This window comes from Coenobita brevimanus, chromosome 91 (genome assembly GCF_032717465.1).
Source record: "Coenobita brevimanus isolate Jiangsu-jjx chromosome 91, ASM3271746v2, whole genome shotgun sequence".
NCBI lineage: Eukaryota > Metazoa > Arthropoda > Malacostraca > Decapoda > Coenobitidae > Coenobita > Coenobita brevimanus.
In genome coordinates, this window is record NC_137044.1 from 33,386,873 (window position 1) to 33,398,105 (window position 11,233).

General features: G+C 41.5%; 1 protein-coding gene across 1 annotated transcript in view; it reads left to right on the plus strand.

Annotated features, from left to right (window-relative positions):
- The first annotated feature begins 267 nt into the window (after positions 1-267).
- The window catches only part of LOC145411959 (uncharacterized), a 26,275-nt gene continuing 15,309 nt past the window's right edge, over positions 268-11,233 (plus strand). The window contains exons 1-2 of the mRNA XM_080281929.1: positions 268-837; positions 1,102-4,376. Of these exons, the coding sequence (XP_080138055.1) occupies positions 268-837; positions 1,102-4,376 (3,845 nt within the window). The remainder of the gene's footprint in view (positions 838-1,101; positions 4,377-11,233) is intronic.

Sequence of the window (11,233 nt, forward strand, 5' to 3'; positions counted from 1 at the left end):
AATTTATTTGATTGTAAATATTGTGAATATTTGTTTTGAATATATAGATATGAAAACTTTACTTTGTTTGATGATACCTGTGTTTGCCTGGTCAGTAAGGATTTAGTGTGCAATGATGCAAAGAACCTTATAAAACTCTATTGATAATATTTCTGGGGAGCATATTACTGCTCGGTTAAGAGTTTTATGACAATTTGGCGACCGTGACAGGACCAGGCTTACGCAGGTATTATTTTGGTTGTTCTAATTTAGTATTTGTTATTTACTATGTCTACAAAAGAATTACTAGATTTAGGTCGTGAATTAGGTTATGAGGGTGATCAACTACACGCGTTTATACGTGAAGAACAAGCACGTGAACGTGAAGATCGACAACGTGAACGTGAAGATCGACAGCGTGAACATGAAGCACGTGAACGAGAAATTGCACACGCAAAAGAAATCCAGGAGCGTGAGGAGCGCGAACGTGAATGGCAGAAACAGGAACGTGAACATCAGGAACGCGAACGTGAGCGGGAACGTAAACATGAACGTGAAGAACGTGAACGAGAGGCCAGTGAACGTGAAAAGGATAGACAATTCCAGCTCGAGCATGCTAGACTACAGGCAATGAATAGGCATGACTCTATTGTTAATACAGCACCACCTGGTGTTCGAGCGAAAGGTCCGCAGTTACCAGTGTTCGATGATGAAAACGACGATATAGATGCCTATCTGCGCCGGTTTGAGTTGTTTGCGAAGACTGCCGGTTGGCCAAAAGAATCATGGGCGGTCCTTATGGGTTCATACTTAAAAGGAATTGCCTTAGAAGTGTACTCTCGTTTAGGTCAAGATGAGGTGGGTATTATGAGAAGGTTAAAAAGGCATTACTGCTTCGGTTTGAATGTACAGAGGAAGGTTTTAGACAGAAGTTTCGTTCAGCTCGTCCACAACGTGGTGAAAATGTGGCTCAGTACTTAACTCGCCTGCGTAACTTCCTTTAACCGGTGGATTGAACTATCGGAGCACTGTGAAAAGACTTATGAGAGTGTAACGAACTTATTTATCTCGGAGCAATTTCTGAAAATGTGTGGTAAACCTTTACAAATGTATATTCGTGAGAAAATGCCTCTTTCTTTCGATGACATGAGAGAGAAGGCAGAGAGGTATGCCACCGCCCACGGAGGATTGTACCAGAACGCCCGGACCAATAGCCAGCACACCCACAAAGGTCAGGAAGCAACCAAGGACGATGGAGACTTCAAACGAGCAGGAAGGTCTGCTTACACTACAACTTTTGGTAAGGGGGTGCAATGTTATAAGTGCAACAAAGTTGGCCATAAATCCTATGATTGCCCTACCAAATCAAGATATAATGATAGTAAAGAGAAAAAGAGGGATGTATGTGCGCATGCAGAAGTATTGGGCTGTGGACATGTTGTAGAGGTGGTGAGTGTACTAGCAGCCATGCCAACTACACGAGGTACTATGTGTGGTAAGGAGGTGGAGGTACTAAGAGACACAGGCTGTAGTACAGTGGTAGTGAGGAAAAGCTTAGTACCACGGGAGTGCTTAACAGGGAAACATTGTTTAGTTAAGCTGATAGACTCCCAAGTGTGCAAGTATCCCTTAGCTGAAATCACCATAGTCTCCCCCTACTATTCTGGTAGAGCTGTCGCTGTGTGCATGGAGACTCCTATATATGACCTCATAATTGGCAACATTGCAGATGCTACACCGCTCGTTGATAATGATCCTTTTAAGGAAAAGGTTGTCAGTGCTGTGGTGACCAGGGCAGCAGCGAAGCACACCTCCCGACCACGACAGACACTACGAAGTTTTGACCTAACAGACCAGCTACGGATGACTCCAGCCGACATGAAGAAGGCACAGGAAGAGGACGTCACCCTGAAGCGATGGTTTGAGAAGGCCCAGGATGGAAAGTGGTTAGACAAGAAGGGTAAGGCAAAGGTAATTATGGAAAATGGACTATTATATAAGATATATTATGGTGATGAACGAGAATTCAAACAACTAGTCTTGCCCGCTAAAGTAAGAAGTGCAGTAATGAAAGTAGGATACGAATGCATGTTTGGAGGACATCTTGGGGCTAGTAAGACTTTAGGAAGACTTCAGCAAGATTTTACCTGGCCAGGAATGGGAGAAGATGTTCGTCGACACTGTCAGTCATGTGATATATGCCAAAAGACTATACCTAAGGGTAAGGTTGGGAAAGTACCATTAGGAGAAGTACCCATTATTGATATACCGTTCAAGCGTGTGGCCGTAGATATTATAGGACCCATACAGCCTAGGAGTGAGAACGGGAACAAATATATTTTAACACTGGTAGACTATGCTACCCGTTATCCTGAAGCCACAGCATTACGCAACATCGATACTGAACAAGTAGCAGAGGCCCTAATGACCATGTTTTCCAGAGTGGGAGTGCCTGAAGAACTGGTTTCAGATAGAGGGTCGCAGTTCACCTCGGGAATGATGGATGAGGTTCGACGTCTACTGTCGATCAAGCACCTTCCTACGACACCATACCACGCAATGGGAAACGGCCTGGTGGAAAAATTCAACGGGACCGTGAAGAGTATGCTCAAGAAGATGTGTGCCGAACAGCCCTCATCCTGGGACAGGTACCTGCCGGCAGTGTTATTCGCGTACCGTGAGGCGCCCCAGGTAACCCTTGGTTTCTCACCCTTTGAACTGTTATATGGAAGGACAGTCAGGGGACCAACCAGTATTCTGAGGGAACTGTGGGATAGAGAAAAGGAGGGAGAAGTTCGCACCACATATCAATATGTTTTTGAATTGAGGGAGAAGTTAGAAGAAACTTGCCAGCTTGCTCATGAGAACTTAAGGAAGTCACAAGCCAGATATAAGTACTACCATGACAAGAAAGCTAAAGATAAGAAATTTAAGGTAGGAGATCAGGTATTGCTCTTATTGCCAACTGCCCACAACAAACTCTTATTGCAGTGGAGAGGACCTTACAAAGTTGTGGCACTGAAGGGTGGAATGGATTACATAATTACCATAAATGGCAAGAGCAAGACATTTCATGCTAACATGTTGAAGAGGTATGTCTCTAGGCCTGATGATTCCAAGGTCAGTGCAGCGGTGTGTTCTGCAGCTGTAGTGGAATGTGAGGAGGATGCCGACCTACACAAGCTGATACTACCGAGCCTGGATAGGAAGGAAACTTGGAAGAACGTGCACATCAGCCAGGACCTGACTTCAAATCGACAGCAGGAAGTAAATGACTTATTACTTAAATATGATGACGTAATGTCTGATATACCTGGCCGAACGTCAGTCATTGAGCATCAGATCAACTTGACTAATGAAGAAGTAGTCCGTTCAAAACCCTATAAGATACCTTATGCATTAAGAGCTCAAGTCAAACAAGAAATAGATGATATGTTAAAGATGAAGATAATTGAACCATCTAACTCCCCATACTCCACTCCCATGGTTGTTAAGAAACCTGATAACTCTAACAGAATTTGCCTTGACTTCAGGAAATTAAACAACCTTACTGTGTTAGTCAGTGAACCAATGACTGACCCAGATCAGATATTTGCAAGTATTGGTGGTAATAACTTTTTCAGCAAGATCGATCTCAGTCGTGGTTATTGGCAGGTACCCTTAGAGGAGGGAAGTAAACAGTATACCGCCTTCCCCACAGATAAGGGTCTGTTTCAGTTCACTGTATTAGCCTTTGGATTAGTTAATGCCCCAGCAACTTTTAACAAGTTAATGCGTTCAGTATTTAAGGGTGTTTCTGGGGTTCATCACTATTTGGATGACATTCTAATTGTGTCTAAGACCTGGACTGAACATCTGCAGATACTTGGGAATGTACTGGATAGACTTCAAAAGGCAGGATTAACGGCAAGACCTACTAAGTGCCACCTTGGTATGCACAAATTAGATTATCTGGGACACACAACTAGTGGAGAGACCATGTGGCCAATGGCTGATAAGGTGGAGAAGATAGTCAACGCGCCTGTACCCACCACTAAGAAAGGACTGAGGTCATTTTTGGGGTTAAGTGGCTACTACAGAAAATTCATCCCGCACTACGCAACCATAGCATCTCCTTTGACTGAACTAACCAAGAAGACTCAACCGAATAAGCTCGAGTGGAGAGAAGAACATGACTATGCTTTTAGGCGCTTAAAAAACCATATTTCCACAAAACCTGTTCTTGTTCTCCCCAACCTACAGCAGGAGTTTGTGTTACGCACCGACGCCTCAGGCAGTGGTCTTGGAGCCATACTACTGCAGGAGCGGGATGGACGGATGTGGCCAGTCGCGTATGCCAGTCGCAAGCTGCAGCCACGTGAGAGGAATTGTGCCGTCATAGAAAGGGAATGTTTAGCGTTAGTCTGGGGTGTTCAGAAGTTTTCAGTATATCTTTATGGTAGGCAATTCATTCTTGAGACTGATCACAAGCCCCTTTCCTACTTACAGACTTCTAAGACTTTAAATGGCAGACTAATGAGATGGGCTCTGATATTGCAGCCATATGTCATGAACATAAGATTTATTAAAGGATCTGATAATGTAGGAGCTGACTACCTTAGTAGATTAGGAGAATAATGGTGTTGATATATACTTTGCATATTAATTTTCCGGGTGATATTCATTCATGTTGAAATAATTTACTTTAAGGGGAATTGTAATTTGTATGGGTTAATATTAATTGGTACAACACCTGTAATTAGATATATCATGACTATAAATTGATAAGAAAATATATTTTCTTACTTAACGGGGGAGGTTTGTGACAGCCAGCGTGTGACTGTTGGATATGTAGATTCATTTTCATGCATCAATGTTTCATTAGTTCTCGAGTCGGTATTAAAGTTAAGTTCATTTTCCCAATAGGAGGTGAGGAGGGATTTCACCAGCTTAGAGTCGGCAGTCACCTGGCAGCCCTGCCCTTGCTCGGACTAACCACCACCGCCACGAGTGTCTAGTGCAGCTGTATACCGTTCCGTGTGATTCTACTTTGGAATCGAGTGCAATTGAATTTATTTGAGAAATTGTTGCAGTGCTGTGAATCAGTGATGATTTCAATTTATTTAGTAAGTTAATGGCTGCGGTCAGTGAGGAACAGAAAGGTTACGGTCGGTGGCGGGAAGGTGTGTGGTGGTCCGAGGCTGGGCCGTGCTCCAGTGACTCCCGACTCGATCATTCCTTCATTATTAACTTTAACTTAACGTTAATATACAAATTTATTTGATATTCTTGTAATATGCATTTAAGACGCTGTTTCTGCTTAAGTATACTGATTTTTAATAAGAATAACGAACTTTGAGGTTATTAATTGTATGAGGTACCTTTAACAATGGCAGAGGTGAAGTGCTGGTTTGAAGTTACCCGACATTAAAGACAAGTAATTTATTTGATTGTAAATATTGTGAATATTTGTTTTGAATATATAGATATGAAAACTTTACTTTGTTTGATGATACCTGTGTTTGCCTGGTCAGTAAGGATTTAGTGTGCAATGATGCAAAGAACCTTATAAAACTCTATTGATAATATTTCTGGGGAGCATATTACTGCTCGGTTAAGAGTTTTATGACAGAGATGGAGGGATGGGGTGGAGAGGAATATGAGGGAGGGGTGTGTGAGTTGGGAGCAGGGCAGTGAAATGGCGGGGGACAGGGCGACTTGGAGGCGATTTGTTTGTGGCCACCCCAAACGGGATTGAGACGTCTGGCAATATATATATATATATATATATATATATATATATATATATATATATATATATATATATATATATATATATATATATATAGTGTTACATAGCCTATGATTTCATCATCCTTTGTGTAATTTTAACGCACAGTATGCTGCATGTTTGATCACGAGCGTGTTCTGCCTCAGTCCCCCCCTTCTACCGTTATAGTAGAGTAAGTCGTCATTTCTGTTGTCAGTGCGTGATTTTCATCTCTTTGTCCCCATGGCTTCATTTGCGCGTCCTTCTTACAAGTTGTATCAAGCTCTCCTGGCCCCTATATAATGAGCTCAGTCTCTGCATCATTGCAATTTAGATCTGCTCCTCATTTTATTCACATCTGTGTCCTCCCCTGTACAGTTATTATTGTGAGTGCTCAAGAAATCTCCAAACATCTAGCAGCTGTGTGTAATTTGAGTATAACTGTTGTATTTTTTCTTGTACTGTATAGCATAAGTTTAATTTGTAGGCCTAGTGAAGTTTTTGTAATTCATGTAGGGATCTTTATGTCCATCAGTTTTAATATTATTTTGTATCTGTAATAATTTATCTTGCATTCACTGAGTATTATCTGGTATCTCATTTTATCAGAGCTGACTTAGATAAATTTACTCACGCTAATTTTGTGTTAATAGAGGCTATTGCAGTTAACCATATATTTAACCTGTTTATTTGCCATTACATTATCCTTATGAGTCCTGAATGTTTTGTTGTTAGGTTGAGCATTAAACTTTAACTTGTAATTTTACCTAACTCTTTTGTTTTGAACCTGGAACTTTACGGGACAGTAGTGACTCTTAGTATTCTCACTTAAAGTGTACGTTATCTTTCTCTGTTCCGTAACATAAATTTGGCGACCTCTTATCAGGATATTCAGGATATTATCATAAGGATATTGCTTGATATTTTGTGACTGTTACTTATTAATTATGTCTACTATTACTACACTTGATGAAGCCAAAGATTTTTTGTCAAATGTGCAAACAGTGTGTGATATAGAAAACAGAACAAAGAATGAACTTAAGCTTGTTGCTCAACAATTGGGAATTGCAGTTCACTCTCATCATTCTAAAGATCAAATTGTTGGCATGATTAATAAAAGCTTGTTTAATGTAACTCCTCCAAATGAGCAAACGCAGATTGAATTAGCTAAGTTACAGCTAGCTCTGCAGGAGGCTCGTGCTAAAGAAGCTGAATTTCAGGCAAATGCTAAGCAGGCGGAGTCTCAGGCTCGTATTCAGGAGGCTGAATTTCAGGCAAATGCTAAGGAGGCGGAGTCTCAGGCTCGTATTCAGGAGGCACAGATACAGGCACAAATTGAACTTGCCAGGATTCAGGCAGACCATGAGTATCGCATGAAACAAGGTGGAACTGGATCATCTAGCTCTGATGATTTTGATGTGGCTAAAAATGTTAAACTTGTCCCTCCTTTTAATGAATCTGATTTAACAAAGTATTTTCAGTTGTTTGAGAGGGTAGATACAGGTTTTAATTGGACCAAAAAGTATTGGCCAGTACTCCTTCAAACTGTTCTCACCGGTAAAGCTCAAGTAACTTATGCATCTTTGCCTCAAGATCAATCTGATAATTATGATGTAGTTAAGAGCTTGATTCTTAAGGCCTATGAGCTTGTTCCTGAAGCTTATAGAGTAAAATTTAGGACAACTTACAAGCAAGATAAGCAATCCCATGTTGAGTATGCAAAAATCAAAGAAGATCTGTTAGAGCAGTGGTTAAATTCTAAGAATGTGGATTCTGATTTTGGTAAATTTAAGCAGATGATTTTGCTGGAGGACTTCAAGAGGTGTGTTAATAAGGATGTAAGCCTATATCTTCATGAGAGAAGAATAGATAATTTGTCTGATGCTGCAGTTTTAGCTGATGAATATGTTCTCACTCACAAGAGATATTTTAGAGGAAAAAGGAAAGCTGAGAGTCAGTACGTTGCTTCTACTCAGAGTACAGGTAACAGGAAAGAGAATAAAGATGATGTTTCTCAGGAAGTAAATACCAGCTTCACCTCTAGATTTCAGAAAAGTAAATGTACTTATTGTAGTAAGCTTGGTCATACTACGGAGAAATGTTTCAGGAGACAGCGTGATGTGAACAAAAAGGAGTCTTTACATATTCAGTCAATTGGTCTAGTGTCCACTCTTGAGAGTTCCCAGAATTCTTTAACTGAGTTAACTGAACCTGCTTTGAGGGGTAACTTAAATTCTCATGATGGAGCTCCTCTTTTGAGCAGTAACGTGGGTGACACTCTCAAGAGTTCATGTGCTAATTTCCTGTCTGATGGTTTTGTCAGTCCTCTGGACAGTAATGACAGGAAATCAGTTCAAATATATCGTGATACAGGTGCTTGCCAATCCCTTATGCTGACCAGTGTTCTAGGCTCTAATGTTAATTCCTCTGATGAAACTGTAATCTTACAAGGTGTAGGGAATAATTACTTCTCTGTCCCTCTGTGCAGAGTGAATTTAGAGTCTGGTTTTGCTAATGGTTCCGTTATGGTTGGGTTGGTTGAGACACTCCCAATGTCAGGTGTAACTTTCTTACTTGGAAATGAATATTGGTGGAAGTCAAGTGTGTCCAGCTCCTCAGTTGTCTAGTGAGCCAGTGGCTGCGTCCCAGGATTGTGATGTCTCTGATCTGTTCCCTGCATGTGCTGTCACTAGGGCTAAGTCTAAAGTTACTGGTGATTTAGAGGATAATGATGATGATGTTATCCTAGCTGACACTTTTCTTGCTAATTTGGACCACTCACCAGATGAGGCAGTACCCCGTAGTGTTGATAATTTGTCTCGTCAAGAGTTGGTTGAGTTGCATGTTGCTGACCCTGAGTTGAAAGGTCTAGCTAACTCTGCTTACAGTGAAGAAGAGTCAGCCGGTGCTTCTACTTGTTATTATGTAAAGTCAGGAGTACTTATGAGGAAGTGGAGACCCCCAACAGCATCAGCCGACTGTGAATGGGAGGTTGTACATCAAGTTGTCATCCCTCGTGTTTGTAGGCAGGATATCATTCGAGTGGCTCATGATACCAGTTTGGCAGGACACCTTGGAGTGAGGAAGACTGTGGCAAGCATTTTGAAACACTTCTACTGGACAGGTATCTTCAGGGATGTTTCCTGGTATTGTAAGTCTTGTCACACCTGTCAAGTTGTGGGGAAGTGTAATCAGACCGAAAAGGTTGCACCTCTAGTTCCCATTCCTCCTTTTGAGGCGCCTTTCACCCGTGTGTTGGTGGATATTGTGGGCCCTCTTCCTAAGACTTCTTCAGGATTTTCTTATGTGTTGACCATGATTAATATGGCTACTCGTTATCCTGAAGCCATTCCACTTAGAAATATCTCAGCAAAGAACGTGGTTAAGGAAATGCTAGGGTTCTTCACAAAGTTTGGTCTGCCCAAGGAGGTACAGTCAGACCGGGGAAGTAATTTCATGTCAAATGTTTTCAAGCAGTCTCTGAAAGAGTTGGGCATCACCCAGATCACGTCTTCAGCTTACCATCCCCAGACCCAAGGAGCGTTGGAGAGATATCATCAAACACTCAAATCGATGCTCAAGAAATACTGTTTGGAGCATCAGAAAGACTGGGACAAAGGTCTTCCATTCGTTGTGTTTGCCGCAAGAGAGTCTCCAAATGAATCACTGGGCTTCTCACCTTTTGAACTACTGTTTGGCCATGAAGTAAGAGGACCCCTTAAGTTACTCAAGGAATGCTGGCTGTCGGAGGAAGATGACGTCAACCTGCTGGAGTATGTGATGAAGTTCAAAGAACGGCTGTCCACTGCTTTACAGCTGGCGAGAGAGAATTTAGGAGCTGCTCAGGAGAAGATGAAGACTTGGTATGATAAGAAGTCCAGGTTACGCCACTTTCAGCCAGGAGATCAGGTTTTGATTCTGCTACCAGTTCATGGGCAACCTCTTCAAGCCAAGTTTAGTGGCCCTTATTTCGTGGAGAAGAAACTCAGTCATGTCAACTATGTCATCGCCACACCAGATCGTAGAAAGAGCAAGCAACTATGTCACATCAACATGCTAAAGTTATATCACAGGCGGGACGAAAATAATCCAGTCTGCACTGTAGCTGTTCCACCCGAGTCTGCAAGTGAAGCTCTCCCATGCAGTATGAGCCTGAGTGATAGTTTGGGGAAGAATCCTGATATCATGAATGATCTCCAGACTAAGCTTTCTCATCTACCTCCCAAGGAAAGGCAGGAGTTTTCGGCATTACTGCAGGAGTACCCGCAAGTGTTCCGTGCCACTCCAGGAAGAACTACTGTGTTGATGCATGATGTCGAGGTTGGAGACGCAAAGCCAATTAAACTGCCTCCTTACCGTGTGAACCCAGTGAAAGTTCCTCTCATCGAGAAGGAGCTTGGCTACCTGTTGGACCACAAGATGATTGAGCCCTGTCAGAGCGAGTGGAGTTCTCCTGTCACTCTAGTCCCTAAGCCAGGTGGGTCACAGAGGCTTTGCATCGACTACAGACGTGTTAATCAGATAACTAAAACAGACACTTACCCTCTCCCTCGTGTGGAAGATTGCCTAGACAAGATCGGAAAGGCTAGGTACATAAGTAAGTTTGATTTGTTAAAGGGATACTGGAAAGTACCTATGACTGTACGTGCTAGGGAGATCTCATGTTTTGTAACACTAGGAAAGATTTTAGCATGTTCTGTAATGCCATATACAGATTGTTTTAGAGTAATAAGAAATTTCCTTTGTAAATTTCTTTTTTCTTTGTGGGGAGGTGTTACATAGCCTATGATTTCATCATCCTTTGTGTAATTTTAACGCACAGTATGCTGCATGTTTGATCACGAGCGTGTTCTGCCTCAGTCCCCCCCTTCTACCGTTATAGTAGAGTAAATCGTCATTTCTGTTGTCAGTGCGTGATTTTCATCTCTTTGTCCCCATGGCTTCATTTGCGCGTCCTTCTTACAAGTTGTATCAAGCTCTCCTGGCCCCTATATAATGAGCTCAGTCTCTGCATCATTGCCATTTAGATCTGCTCCTCATTTTGTTCACATCTCTGTCCTCCCCTGTACAGTTATTATTATTGTGACTACTCAAGAAATCTCCAAACATCTAGCAGCTGTGTGTAATTTGAGTATAACTGTTGTATTTTTTCTTGTACTGTATAGCATAAGTTTAATTTGTAGGCCTAGTGAAGTTTTTGTAATTCATGTAGGGATCTTTATGTCCATCAGTTTTAATATTATTTTGTATCTGTAATAATTTATCTTGCATTCACTGAGTATTATCTGGTATCTCATTTTATCAGGGCTGACTTAGATAAATTTACCCATGCTAATTTTGTGTTAATAGAGGCTATTGCAGTTAACCATATATTTAACCTGTTTTTTTGCCATTACATTATCCTTATGAGTCCTGAATGTTTTGTTGTTAGTTTGAGCATTAAACTTTATCTTGTAATTTTACCTAACTCTTTTGTTTTGAACCTGGAACTTTACTGGACAGTAG